At 42.9% G+C, this 15052-nt stretch overlaps 1 protein-coding gene across 2 annotated transcripts in view; it reads left to right on the forward strand.

Moving 5' to 3' along the window:
* The first annotated feature begins 14571 nt into the window (after positions 1 to 14571).
* Positions 14572 to 15052, forward strand: part of TRAM1 (translocation associated membrane protein 1) — a 39395-nt gene continuing 38914 nt past the window's right edge. Inside the window, exon 1 of one of the 2 annotated variants that reach the window (XM_004372536.3) lies at positions 14572 to 14948. In XM_004372536.3, the coding sequence (XP_004372593.1) occupies positions 14826 to 14948 (123 nt within the window). In that variant the 5' untranslated portion in view covers positions 14572 to 14825. The remainder of the gene's footprint in view (positions 14949 to 15052) is intronic. The other variant, XM_023727744.1, reaches the window with a different exon arrangement.

The raw sequence follows: 15052 nt of genomic DNA on the forward strand, positions 1-15052 counted from the left end.
ATATAAAATTTGCTATTTTAACCTTTTTTAAGTGTATAGTTCAGTGGCATTAGTTATGTTCCAAGTGTTGTGAATCCAACACCACTATTTCCAAAACTTTTTCATCACCCCAATCAGAAACTCTGCAGCCATTGACAGAATTATAATTTCATATTATGCTGTTGGTTTTTATTTTATCAAAGGTCAGTATGAGACACAGATGTATGAAAGATCTACCTTTTTTAATGTTATTGAGGACACTGTTATTCAGTGGTCTTCAGTGTCCATGGAACAAAATTTCTTTCAGATACCAGAGCTAGAAAAAAGATTTTCTCTCTTGAGAACTGGTATGGTTCTTTTTATTAGACTTGTACTTCTCAAGTATAGCTTGTTATCAGAATCACATGGGAAACTAAAAATACACTGCTTCCCAGGTCCTAAGCAAGACCCTTTCATGAGAATCTCCAGGTGAGGAAGGGTCCTTATGATAGTGATAATTAACCATGCTTCAAAAACTCTACATTGGACAATATCTAGCTAGTTTGCCACTTTTTGCCTTGGCTTCTGTCTTAGTTATCTAGTACTGCTATAATAGAAATACCACAAGTGGATGGCTTCAACAAACAGAAGTTTATTCTGTCATAGACTAGTAGGCTAGAAGTCCAAATTCAGGGCGCCAGCTCCAGGGGAAGGCTTTCTCTCTTGTAGGTTCTGAAGGAAGGTCCTTGTCATCAGTCTTCCTCAGGTCTAGGAGATTCTCCACTCAGGAACCCCAGGTCCAAAGGGCTCACTCTGCTCCCAGCTCTGCTTTCTTGGTGGTATGATGTGCCATTGTCTCTCTTCTTGCTTCTGTCTTATATATCTCAAGAGAGATTGGCTTAAAACACAATCTAATCTTGTAGATTGAGTCTTGCCTCATTAACATAACTGCCACTAGTCCCATCTCATTAACATCATAGAGATAGGATTTATAACACATAGGAAAATCCCATCAGATGACAAAATGGTGACCATCGCACAATACTGGGAATCATGACCTAGCCAAGTTGACATATTTTAGGAGGACACAGTTCAATCCCTGACAGCTTCCTAGAAGCTAGTCTTAAAACAATTTTTCTTTGAATTCAGTTCTTTAACATAATTCTCCTTTTCTTACCCCATTTTATTACCAGGCTCTCTTTTAGTGTGTTTTTAATGAATTTCAACTTCAGAGGAAATAAAACACTGGCCTTTGAACAAAATATTTCTTGCAATATCATTTAAACCTATAATAAATCAGTTATTAGGATTACAGAGTGAAAGAATATTATGGGCTCTTAAAAGTTTAATCATCAAGGTCTTATGGAGACTGTGGGAAATTATTGTTTATAAAGCACTTTGAAAGTCATTGGTGTTTAAATGTCCTGCACATAATTAAGGTTCTGATCCCCTTTTAAATCCCTTCGCTATGGGCACTCCCTAGACTAAATATTTGGCTCTTCTCTCTTTTTATTCACCACCCCAAAGAGCTAATCCATTTTAGTAGTGTTAACCATTACCACCATGCTCAACAATTTCCAAGTGTATGCTTGAGCTTGGGTCATTCATCAAATCTCCCTACATAAGTCTCTTCATACCTGCAGGAACGCTTCATTGGACTCTCTGAAAGTCTAGACATCAATGTGAAGAAACTCAGTACATCTAAAACTGGACTCTCGGCTTCCTCTACAATTTCATACCCATTTGGGTAAATGGCATCACATTTTCGCATGTTCCAACCTAAATTCGTACTTGGTCACTCCTGTTCATTTTAAGCCCCACTCTCCTTAGCAGGGCAATATGTGTACTATAATTTGAGGATGTAGTTTGAAGCCAGTTTGAGAACCAAATGTTGATGGGTATGAGGGAGGCTCAGAGGAAGGGATAAATTGCCTAGGAAATGAAAATGGCTTCACAGGGATAAAGCCTAACATTTGTCATTGACAGTCTCTTAGAAATGTATCCGTTTCTCTTTTCCTCTCTGCCCTACTGCTCATTTCCTGAATTAAATTAAACTACTACTAATTGGTATCACTGTCTGCAGGCTATTCCTGTTTCCATTCATCTTGTGGTGGTGATAGTGATGATGGTGGTGGTAATAGTTCAGTAACAATATTTGTTTGATCTATTCCTCATCTGTAGAAAAGGAAAAATTATAGTACCTAACTCTCTGAGTTGTTGGGAGTATTAAATGAGTACTGTATTTGTTCACAAACAGCGTACCCACATCATTAATGCACACATACATATAAGGCACAGAAATGACGACATTGAGTTTAGAAGTTCTGACATAGCACACCCGTGCATATACCACGTATGTCTCATGACATTTACAGAAGTGAATTTCGGCCTCATTCACCCTTATTCAATAGTCTGAAAATATTACTTTTGATCATATTTTATATAATAAAGGTATAAGCCATGGTCAAGAATTTATGGATCGAGTCTGGTGGTCCCCCGGTGTCTTAGTCATCTAGTGCTGCTGTAACAGAAATACCACAAGTGGCTGGCTGTAACAAACAGAAGTTTATTTTCTCACAGTTTAGTAGGCTAGAAGTCCAAATTCAGGGTGCCAACTCTAGGGGAAGGCTTTCTGTTAGCTCTGAAAGAAGGTCCTGGTCTCTTTGAGCTTCAGCTCCTGGGAGATCTTCATGCAGCTTGGCATCTCTTCCCCCATCTCTGCTTCTAGCTTGCGTTTAATTTTTTTTATATTACAAAAGAGATTGACTCAGGATAAACCCTATACTCTCCTACCTCATTAACATGACAAAGACAGCCCATTCCCAAATGGGATTATAACTATGGGCATAGAGGTTAGGATTTACAACGCATATTTTTGGGGGACACAATTCAATCCACAACACCCATTAATCGGAAAATAAACAATTGAAACTGTACATTTGTTTCTATTAATTTAAGTTGACAATTATATCCCCATTGCTTCTGAGTGATCAATCAGAAACCTTGAACCTCCTGAAGCCTGTCTGTGGTGCAATGGATCACTTTATGTGTGGCCTTTCTTGCCGTGGTCTTGTAACTCCCACCCAAATGATTGGGTGGGACCATGCAAATAAGGTAATCGTGGCCCACCGAGGGGATTGGTCAGTTTTGCCATCCCAATAGGCTTAAAAGAGCCAATTCCAGAGGGAAAGAAGGATCCCACCACCACCAAGGAAAGAGAGCCAGGAGCAGAGCATATCCTTTGGACCCAGTGTCCCTGCGCTGAGAAGCTCCTGGAACCAGGAGACCAAGAGAGAGTGCTGTAGCATGGAAGATGGCAAGAAGTGGTGGCAGGAGAGACCAGAAGGAGACAGCGCAGTGAACCTGTCAGCTTACGGAGTGAGAAAGCTGAGTGCCTTTGGGCTGAGGCTTCCTGATGGAGTAGGGTGCCTCTGGGCACTTACTGGCAGAACTAAAAGAGCTTTGTAACTCTTGGCAAGCAGGGCAGAGGTCAAGGGCCAGAGAGAGACATGCCTGTGGACACAGCTGGGAAGAGGCTGTCCTGATGGAAGAACTATATCCTGAGCATTCCTGAACCTGAATTGTAAGCTGTTACTTCCCTAATAAATCCCATAATCGTGAATATTGTCTGTGAATTCTATGTAGCCATTGCAATGAATTATCAAACTCAGTAGAAAAGTAGAAAGTGCTGTGGGACGGAAGGTTGGTGTCAGAATTGGTAAAAATGGCAGAGAGAGGAGGCATGTCTGATCTCAGCCTCATAGGAATCAGCCTTGGTCTGTAGATCTTGATTCTCCTTCTCCCTTGTGAAGTTAGAGGAGGTCAGGCATCACCCCCAAGCTGTTTTTACTGTTGATGTCAGAAGCAGGATTCTTTGCAGTGTCTCCAGACTCCTGAAAGCATGGGACTTTACAAAGAACGAAGGGGCTTGGAAAGCGAAACTCTTGATTCGTAGATGGTTACTTTGGTTGTTATTACCCGTAATGGCTGAAAGTAACATTATTTTCCATCTGGAGTGGCCTGGGGCAAAAAACGGGCCAGTTAACCTAGATGATTGATAGGGAGCCAGGGTCTACTGGTTCCACCTAGCCAGAAGCCGTAGGCCACATGCATATGAATGGGAAGATAGTTAAGGTGTGGAGAATAGAGGATGAAACTAGGATTTTTTGAAAAAGGGTTATGTGTTTATCTGAATGTACTATGGATATTGAATGTTTCTCCTACCTAGTGTTGTGAAGCAGACCTAAAGGTAAATATGGTAGGCTCATAGGAATCAGCCTTGGGCTGTGGATCTTGATTCTCCATCCCCCTTATGAAGTTAGAGGAGGTCATCCACTGCCCCCACGCCATTTTTACACTGTCCATAAATCACATGCTATCAACTGAAGGCGTAAACAAAGTGAAGCCTGCACTGGCGTAAATGGCATCGAGTAGCTATCGATAGCAGTCTTGATTCAGTCTGCATTGACGTAATTATCACAGTCGTCTTCAGACTCTGGCTTTTAATTGGAAGAGTAAACAAAGCAAAACTGATACACGATGGCTCTTGCCTGAACAGTTTAATTTGAAAACCTTATCAGATCATCTTATGTGAAACCGTTAAGCTATGTTAGGTCTGCTTATTTCATAGTCTAATTGTGTCTTATTAACACCAGTGTCTTTGATCAATGATCATAAAGTCACCTTAGTCATATGCTTACCAGCATATAAAAAGACCCTTGCTTCTTGTACACTTCACCTTTGAATTTTGCTATCTGTTTACTAGAACCAGCCAGTTATCGGTTATATTCAGTTATATTCAGTTTCTAAATCTAATCTTGGAACCCTTTAGTATCATGGCAGGAATTAAAAGCAAGTCCTACACTGCTGACTTCAAACCGAAAGTCATTGTGAGGGCAGGAGAAGCAAACAGCAGAGTGGCAGCAAGAGAGCTTGAGGTTGGAGAGTTGTCCGTTTGCAAATGGAGACAGGAGAAAAAGGAGCTGGAGAAAACGAATCCGCGAATACGTGCACATCATGGGCTCAAAGCGAAATGGCCTGAGTTGGAGAATGACTTAAAAGAGTGGATTACTTCTTGAAGGGAACAAAATCCAGCTGTCTCTACTGTCGCAAGTCAGATCAAAGGGAAGCTTCTAGCAAATGAAAGCGGAATCCCAGATTTCAAGGCAGGTTTCACCTTGATTTCTAAATTCATGAAAAAGGATGGCCTTTTCCACGAGAAGGAGAACCACTGATAATGGTAATGAACAAATAAACTAAAATGGCCTATTTTAACTGAAAACACGATTTCTTTGGTAACTTTTATTTGTTGATTTCAAAGACATTAACTATCAAAAATTATGTTTCAGTTTAGCATTTATGAATGCAATAAACAACATCTTGTTCCTGTAGTTTTAGGCCTGGGATCATTTCTCACTTAGGAATTTCTAGCTCTTCATTCATTCATACTCTTTGGTTTCAACATGGCGTACCATTTTCATCACTAGCCCTTTCAGTTCACGATTGGTTGCACTTGGTTTAGAAAAATACCTACCTTAAATGAAGTTTCCATGAGATCACTTTTATCCCTTTGGACAGAAAAAAAAAAGAAAAGAAACTGAAGTCAGCAACATGTAAAAAAAGATTGGTATAGTGCACTTAGGAAAATAACGCATATGGGGTTGCGCAGTTTGCAAAAAACGTATAAGGTATGCGTTAATTGTGTAAAAATATGGATAAAAATATGATTATTTTTAGTATTTAGCCAGGGCTTCGAACCAGTTCATTCTGGTTTGAACCTCTGCTGAAAATTTGCATTTCTAACAAGTTCCCAGGCAATGCTAATGCTGACGGTTAAGGACCAATTCTGACAACCACTGGTAGATGAGTGGTTCTTAAAATTTACTATACGTAAGAATCACCTGGGGATCTTGTTAAAATGTAGATTCTGATTCAGTATATCCAGGGTAGAAATGAAAATTCTCAGCAGGGTTCGAACTGGTTCAAGCCCTGTGTTTAGCAAAGTGCTTGGTACATGGTATTAGTTGCTTTTTTATTTTTGTTATTGTTGTTTAAAGAATGCATTCGTATATTCACTTATGATTATGTAACTTTGACATATACTACACTGCCAATTAAGCTTCACAAAATCTTACCCTAACTTTATAAGATAAAATTCACATTCTTCATCCTGGGAGTTAAAACTAGTAGTTGTGAAATCTTAAGTTACTTTACTGAGCCTCTGTTTCCTCATTTGAAATAGAGATAACATTCTGTTTGATTGACACAAGGTTAAAATTAATAAAGTATATGAAAAGTGGGGCGTTACAAAGCATTATATAAAATTTAATTGTTTTCATTTGTGCTGTAGGCTTCGTCCTACAACACATGGGCCAATGCAAACAAAGAAGGAGTGCCAAAGGATCTTTGGTCAATCACCCCAAGATGTTGGTTCCACTAGGCACTGAACCCTGTACACCGTTTTTTTTTTAAGACTACACGATGTCTGTCAGTTCAACTAGTCACATATTCCTGGAGATACAAATCCTTCTTATTTTAGAAGCAGTTTGTTTTACTGTCCATTTTGAGCAGAATGCATCTCTCAATAGTTAATTCTCCTCAGGTGAAAGTGACTGACTCGATGTCCTCCCTGGCAGATGTAAGTGCTCAATTACCCTGTGAAGCTTTCCTCAGAAGCTGCTGCTGTCTTCAGCATGTGCGGTCTCTCCAAGAACCAATTACCGTCATTTTCCTGTCTGGTCGTGAGAACCAGAGCTCTTGAAAGCATAACAAATTCAGACTAAGGCCCTTCCTCCATCTATAACTGCTGAGAGTATTTCAGAAATGCTCTCTACTGCACATTCCCTAATCCATGGCCATTGCCTCAAATACAGGCCACTCCATTCATCTATTCTCTCATTCAGTATGTTCACACTACTGTTAGATTTTTCTCCTCTGATCCAAACACCTCCCACTCTTCCTCTATCTCCAAACTCTTTCCACCATATTCTCTGGGACACCTATGGTGGTTCGTGTTCTTATTTGCCCAACATCCCTTCCTCCACACCTCCTAGTAACAGAGTCATTTCCCCTAACCATGGGGAAAAGCCTGTGACTGACATGGGCCGCAATATTGACCAGAAATGGTCATGCAACCCAAGCCAACCCAGGTCTTTCCTTGGGGTTGTTCTAGTAAGAATTTGCAAGTGACTGTTCACCATGTAAATAAAATTCATTTACATTAGGAAAAAAAATGAAACCAAGTTGAAATGAAAGAGATTGAGAGAGCGCATCCTTACGGTGTCAAGTGCCTCGTTACACTCCTGAGTATGTACTAAGAGCCACATTGCACCCAGGTTCCTGGGCTTCTCTTCTGACTCCATTAATTTTGGGGCCAATATAGTCCCTGTCCAGTCACTTGCCAGTAAAAGACTTTGAGCTAATATGATCTATTCCGTTATAAATAACTCTCCTACATCCTGCACCACTGCACCAAAACTTCCCTCTGCCCAGTTGACTCTAAATGCATCCTGGCCCTCCCCTCAAACCACGAATTGCCTTCAGCCATCTTAAGTGAACATCATTCCTTCTCTCAAACCATGTGTGTCTTGGGGTCGGAAGTGGGGATGACAGTTTCCTCCCACTCCAAACCATTACAATGCTGCCCTACTCCTGTAAAACCCTGCACCTGTGGCCTTCTTTCCCTCCACCCTTATTGCTGCCACGCCCCCCTCATTCATTCAAAACAGGAATCTGGCTCACAGTCTTCCTTACATTGCCCTTCCTGATTTCATCATCCGATGAAAGAACCTCCAGCATTCCAAACTCGCAGTTCCTTGACTACCTCGTCTCCAATGAGCTTGCCTCCTCCTCCTCCTCTCCACTGTGAAGAGCTGGCCGCCTCCTATATGAAGTTAGTCCTCTACGTTCTGGTGGCTCCCAAACCTTTGGAGACTTCACTCCGTCAGTTATCTCCCCAGTGTCTTCAAACTCTCCCTCTCTTCCCTCCTCCTCATCTCTGAGATTAATATAATATGTCACAGTATTTTAAAAAAACTACCCTGACTCCCTTATAGCTGTTTAGATACAAAGCTACTTCTCTCCATCCCTTCAAAACTAAGCAGTTTTTAAAATTGTGGTAAAATATATATAACCAAAAAACTTTGCCGTTTTAACCACTTTTTTTTAATTGTACTTTAGATGAAGGTTTACAGAACAAATAGTTTCTCATTAAATAGCACACATACTGTTTTATGACATTGGTTAACAACCCCTGACATGTCAACACTCTCCCTTCTCGACCTTGGGTTCCTTGTCACCAGCCCTCCTGTCCCTCCTGCCTTCTAGTCCTTGTCCCTGGGCTGTTGTGCCCCATTAGTCTTGTTTTAACCACTTTTAAGTGTACAATTCAGTGACATTAATTACATTCACTGTGTTGGGCCACCATCAGTACTGTCCATTTCCAAATATTTTTCATCACCCCAGACAGAAACTCAGTGCCCCTTAAACAGTAACTCTCCATTCCCTCCTCCCCGTCATTTGCCTATTCTAGATATTTCATATAAGTGGGATCATAGAGTATTTGTCCTTTTGTGTCCAACTTAGTATATTGTTTTCAAAGTTTATCCATGTCATAGCATCTATCAGAACTTATTTCTCTTGATAACTGAATAATATTCCATTGTATGTACATACCCCATTTTGTTCATCCATTCATCTATTGATGGACACTTGGGTTGATTCCACCTTTTGGCTATTGTATGTAATGCTACAGTGAACATTGGTGTACAAGCATCTGTTTGAGTCTTTGTTTTCAGTTCTTTTGAGTACATACTCGGAAGTGTGATTACTGGGCCATACGGTAATTCTGTGGAGTCCCTGGGTGATGCAAATGGTTAAGCACTCAACTACTAACCAAAAGGCTGGCAGTTCGAACGCACCCAGACGCAACTTGGAAGAAAGGCCTCGCAATCTGCTTCCAAAATTATGGCTACTGGTTATGGTTTTTGTTGTTGTTATTGTTTTTTGTGGTAATTCTATGTTTAACTTTTGAGGAACCGCCAAACCGTTTTCAATAGTGGCTATACCGTCTTACGTTCCCACCAGCAAAAAACTGAGCTCCTTGAAAGCATTGTCTGCACTTGCTGTCTTCATTTCTTCAATTTCCTTTCACCACTTCCTGAAATTAATTCCCTTTCTGTCAGAGAAGCATTAACTCAGGCCTCTGATGTGTTTCAGTTAAATGAGGTGAGAAACTCCACCACAGACTCCTTAAATTTCTAGAGGTCAGAGGTCATGGTTGGTCATAACCTGCCCTTAGAGAAATAGTCCCTGGGTGGTGCAGTTAATGCGCCCAGCTGCTAACCACAAGGCTGGAGATTTGAGTCCACCCAGAAGTGCCTCAGAAGAAAGGGCTGGTGATCTACATCCAAAAAATCAGACATTGAAATCTCTGTTGAGCACAATTCTACTCTTACACACATAGGGTTGCTGTGAGTTAGAGTCAACATGAAGGCAACTGATAGAGAAAACACAGAAGAGTGGTCTGGTTGGGTCCCAGAATTTTCATAACCAGCCAGCTCTCTCTCAATTCCCAGATCCTCCCACAAGTGTGATGTGCCATCTCCTGCCAGTCTTACCTACTAATAATGGCACTGCATTATAAATATGTTTTATTGTTTCCGTAGCAGTAAAATTTGTACACGACAAAATGGTATAATTTCCAACTACTAATGGAGTGTTTTTGCTTCCTCCTAGAAATACAGTTTCCTCCTAACAATTTGAGGGCAGTTTTATATTTTCAAAATTTACTGTAAATGATAAGACAATAACATGTAAACAGATACATGACTTTTTTTTTTCTTTTTTGTAAAGGGGGGTGGGGGCTGTGTTTCTATCAGGGTAGGAGCCAGTCTCTTTCAGTTGCCTGACACACATGTGCAAGCTGGACAGCGAATTAGTAAGAATGAGATAAGGTTGAGAATCACTGTTCTCTGGAAGTTTGGGGTCTTTTCTGGGAAGTGAGGCCCCTGGGGGACTATTTACATGAATCTGGAAGAAATTTGTAAGACAGCTACCTGGACAACTGATTGGAAGAGTCCATATACATGCCCATTCCAAAGAAAGGTGATCCAACAGAATATGGAAATTATCCAACAATATAATTAATATCACACTCAAGTAAAATTTTGCTGAAGATATTTCAAAAGCGGGTGCAGCAGTAGATCAATAGGGAACTGCCAGAAATTCAAGCTGGCTTCAGAAGAGGACAAGGGATACCATTGCTGATGTCTGATGGATCCTGGATGAAAGCAGAGAATACCAGAAGGATGTTTACCTGTGTTTTATTGACTATGCAAAGACATTCGACTGTGTGGATCATAACAAATTATAGATAACATTGCAAAGAATGGGTATTCCAGAACACTTAATTGTGCTCATGTGGAACCTGCTCATGTGGAACCTGTACACAGACCAAGAGGCAGTTATTCCAACAGAACAAGGGGATACTATGTGGTTTAAAATCAGGAAAGGTGTGCATCAGGGTTGTATCCTTTGACCATACTTATTCAATCTGTATGCTGAGCAAATAATCTGAGAAGCTGGACTATATGAAGAAGAAGGTAGCATCAGGATTAGAGGAAGACTCATAAAGAACCTGCAATGTGCAGATGACACAACCTTGCTTGCTGCAAGGGAAGAGCACTTGAAGCACTTACTGATGAAGATCAAAGACTACAGCCTTCAGGATGGGTTACACCTCAACATAAAGAAAACAAAAATCCTCACAACTGGACCAATAAGTGACATCATCGTAAATGGAGAAAATATTGACGTTGTTAAGGATTTCATTTTACTTGTATCCACAATCAACACCCGTGGAAGCAGCAATCAAGAAATCAAACGACGTATTGCATTAGGCAAATCTGCTGCAAAAGACCTCTTTAAAGTGTTGTTAAAAAGCAAAGATGTCACTTTGAGGACTAAGGTGCAACTGACCCAAGCCATGGTATTTTCAATTGCCTCATATGCATGTGAAAGCTGGACAATGAATAAGGAAGACCAAAGAAGAATTGCCTTTGAATTATGGTGTTAGCAAAGAATATTGAATCTACCACGGACTGCCAGAAGAACAAACAAATCTGTCTTGGAAAAAGTCTAGCCAGAATGCTCCTTGGAGGCAAGGATGGCAAGACTTCATCTTGTGTACTTTGGACGTATTATCAGGAGGGACCAGTCCCTGGAGAAGGACGTCATGCTTAGTAAAGTAGAGGGTCAGTGAAAAAGAGGAAGACCCTCAATGAGGAGGATTGACACAGTGGCTACAGCAATGGGCTCAAACATAGCAATGATTGTGAGGAAGGCACAGGACTGGACAGTGTTTCCTTCTGTTGTACATAGGGTCGCTATGAGCCAAAACCAACTCGATGGCACCTAACAACAATGACAGAAGAGTTTGGCCAGAATCTGCTCAATGGCAACTAAAAGCAGCAACAAAGAAGGGTTTGGCAGACAGATTACTAGCCATATAACCTAGGGCAAATTGCTTAACCTGTCTGAGTCTCAGTTTCCCCATTTTTAAACTAGTGTAACAGCACCTACTTCCTAGGTTTTCTGTGAACACTAAATAATATAATCTGTGTAACAGCATGCACAACCTCCACCAATGAGTGGTGGCTTATGTGTTGCTATGATGCTGAACAGGTTTCAGCAGAGCTTCCAGGCTAAGACAGACTAGGAAGAAAGGCCTGGTAACCTACTTCCAAAAATTAGCCAGTGAAAACCTTATGGATCATAACAGAACATTGTCCTACTTGCTTGATTTGTACATGTCATATGGAGGTCAGTTGCTAGAGAAGGACATCATGTTTGGTGAAGTAGAGGGCCAACAGGGCAAGGAAGATCTTTGGTGAGATGGATTGGCACAATAGCCACGACAATGAACTTGAACATGCTGGCGTTTGTGAGAACGACACTGGCCTGGGCCAGGTTCGTTCTGCTGTGTTGTACGTAAGGTCACACAAGTGGGAGTCGACTAGACAGCAGCTATCTGTCTCTATCTAATGACCTCCTTATCAGTTAGGGTCTGGTAGGAACAGATGGCACATTCGAATTGGATACTCTGGGGAAATTTTCATAAAGAGATTCTTCAAAGATGTGGGCAAGATGAAACCACAAGGGATACTCAGTACTCTGAGGCTAATAACAGTGGGTACTTGAAGGGGCAGGAGGAAGCCTAGGAGAGAGCTGTGGAGAGAGGGCCTTCTGAGAAAACCATGATCTCTAGAAGGATGCAGCCAGCCCAAAGATGAGTGCAAGGGGACGGGAATAAATGCCCTGACTTCGCTCTCCTTCTCCACGGTTCTCTCCATTGGCCAACCCCAACTAGAAGCAGAGAGCAAAGGAGACTGTTGATACAGGTTGGCCTCCCTGGGCAGGGAAGAAGGGAGAGTTTTCTGAAGCGGTAAACAGAACATAACCACTATGGCAGCTGCGGACATATACTCCTCAGATCTCCCTTCAAAGGGGATCCTGCCATGAGCAGTGCAGTTGGCTGCAGCCTCCAGCTGCAGTGCCTCCAGACTCTGCCGAAGTTTTGGAGCTGAAGCCATGTACTTCCTTGGCAGCCCCTAGTCCCTGACTGAGCACAGCAGTGACACAAGAGCTCACCATTTCTGCCCAGTGATGGAATCCATGGGCAGTCTTAATGCTGGAGCTCCCTGCTGAGCTGGCCAAAACTTTCTCGGACTGCACCTCAGTCTGAGGGTCTTCCTACCCAGTCCTTCTTCGTTCCTTTAATAGGTATCAGACCTGTATTGTGGTCGTAAGGCCATATAGGGGACTCAGGAGCAGGAATCAGCAGGAAAGACTTCTGACCACAATACACCCTGCCAGAGTGATGAGCTAGCTGATTGGTGGCAGGTTGATTACACTGGACTGCTTCCATCATGGAAGGGGCAGCACTTTGTTCGTACTGGAAGAGACACTCTGGATACAGATTTGACTTCTCACTCGTATCCCCTCTTCCCTCTCTTATCCTCTCTTAACCTTTTACGGGTTGCCATGAGTCAGAATCGACAACTGGTGTGTGTGTGTGTACTCTCTGCTAAGCATTTCCCTTGAATCATTTCATTTAATTGCTAAATTAGGTACTATAATTATCCCCATTTTATAGATGGTATCATAATGGATTGTTCCCTCACTTCCTTCAGGTTTTCAGGCAAAGGCAGCTTCTCCACTTATTCCCCATTTCCTGCTTTATTTTTCTCCTGGATCCTCATCTCCATTGAACATGTTATATGTTTCCCTGTTAACATCTTGTTTGAAGTTACTCTCCTACTACAATGAAAGCACTTAGAACTGGTTTATTTGTCTTTTTCGTTCGGTTCTATATGCAGTGCCTATCACACAGTACACACACAATCCGGGACAGATCACCCCGTGAGCAAGCTTCACACGGATTTATTTGTGCTCACTGACTAATCTGTAGTGCACAGTTTCACCCGGTTTTCATCACAGCAAAGATGTGGTGAAACCCATGTGAAATTGTGCACTATAGACTAGTAAGTAAACACAATTAAGCCCCTGCATACCTTGCTTACTGTAAGCTAGTGCCTACCTTGTTTACTGGTTAATCTGCCCCAACACCCAATAAATGTTTGTTGAATACATACATAAATGAGGGAGTCGAGTCTCATAGAGATTAAGCAACTTGTCCATGTTCATATAGGTAAGAAGTGGCAAAGTTCTGATTCAAAAGCCCGTGCTCCTACACCACTCAGCGTCCACCACCACAGTTGTCATATAGTGGGAAAGAGATAAGCCCTCTCCTGGAGCAGTGGGGAGGGAAAAGGGGACTCGAACTGCCTGAGTTTTGTAATAGATTCGATGTGGAAGGAGGTTGAAGGGGATCAACTAGGATGACTGGTTTCCAGATTTGGGTAAATGGTAGTGCAATTCATCAAGAGAAGAAATACAAAGGACTTCTGATCTGGCCAAAAGATGAAAGAGGAGAACATGTCGAATTCACAGTCCTTTATCATCTTTTTAGATTACTAAAAAGTGTTGTTAATAATAAGCATGAAGCAAGGAAACCAAACTGATTACACCATCTTTAGTCTGAGGCCCAGTGCCGACGGGGAGGAGAGGTATGCAGGTGGGTAGGCGGGCCTCGAGTAGGAACTGTTTTTTTTTTTTTTTAAGTCAGTCCAAGTCTACAAAGAATAAGGAAAAGTCCCCAGAAGTGTTTAACTCTGAGGTTAATTTTTAACGCAAACGCTAATGCCAAAGAATGCGTCGTGCCCATGTGCAGTCAGGCTGTAGTTATATTTTTAGATTATCTTGGTGGCAGTGACTTTCTAGAAGTGACAATCAACAAGGAAGAAGGCACTGACACCCAAGCCCCGGGTGGCCAGGAGAGCAGGGAAGGTATGCTTGGGACTGCGTAAACCACAGCGCGCGGGCGCCCTCGGACCTGCTGCGTCCTCAGCCCTTTGACAGGATGCAGGAAGCTCGCGCCCCAAACGACTCCCAACCACCGGCCTGGCGCCGAGCTGGGGTCCCGCCGCTCGCTTTCCTTTACTCCCGCCTGGCGGCCTCCGGCCGGTAGATAGCGCTGTGGACTCGCAGGGGCGACCGCAGCACGAGCGAGCACCGCCTCCCTGGTGCGCATGCTCACCCCTGCTGCGATCTAGGTTTTTTTTTTTTTTTCCCGGGCGGCCCCGGCGGCTGCGTACTGACTGTGGGATGGGAAGTGAAGCTCTAGCGAGCGGCTGCGGCGGGGCTGTGAGGAGCAGCCAGGGGGAGGTGGCGGCGGCAGCTTGTCGGTGAGCAGCAGGGAAGAGCGGACCCAGGGCGGAGCACCTGCAGGCACGGGCGGCGGCCCCACCATGGCGATTCGCAAGAAGAGCACCAAGAACCCCCCGGTCCTGAGCCACGAATTCATCCTGCAGAATCACGCGGACATCGTCTCCTGTGTGGCGATGGTCTTTCTGCTGGGGCTCATGTTCGAGGTGAGCCCACCCCGCGCCCCAACCGCCCGCCCTGCCGCCCCTCCCCGTTCCGGGCTGCGGGCTCCGATCCCTCCACCGGTGCGGCAGGGGGCTCGGCCCGGGCC

Source organism: Trichechus manatus, unplaced genomic scaffold (assembly GCF_000243295.1).
Source record: "Trichechus manatus latirostris isolate Lorelei unplaced genomic scaffold, TriManLat1.0 scaffold00018, whole genome shotgun sequence".
Classification (NCBI taxonomy): domain Eukaryota; kingdom Metazoa; phylum Chordata; class Mammalia; order Sirenia; family Trichechidae; genus Trichechus; species Trichechus manatus.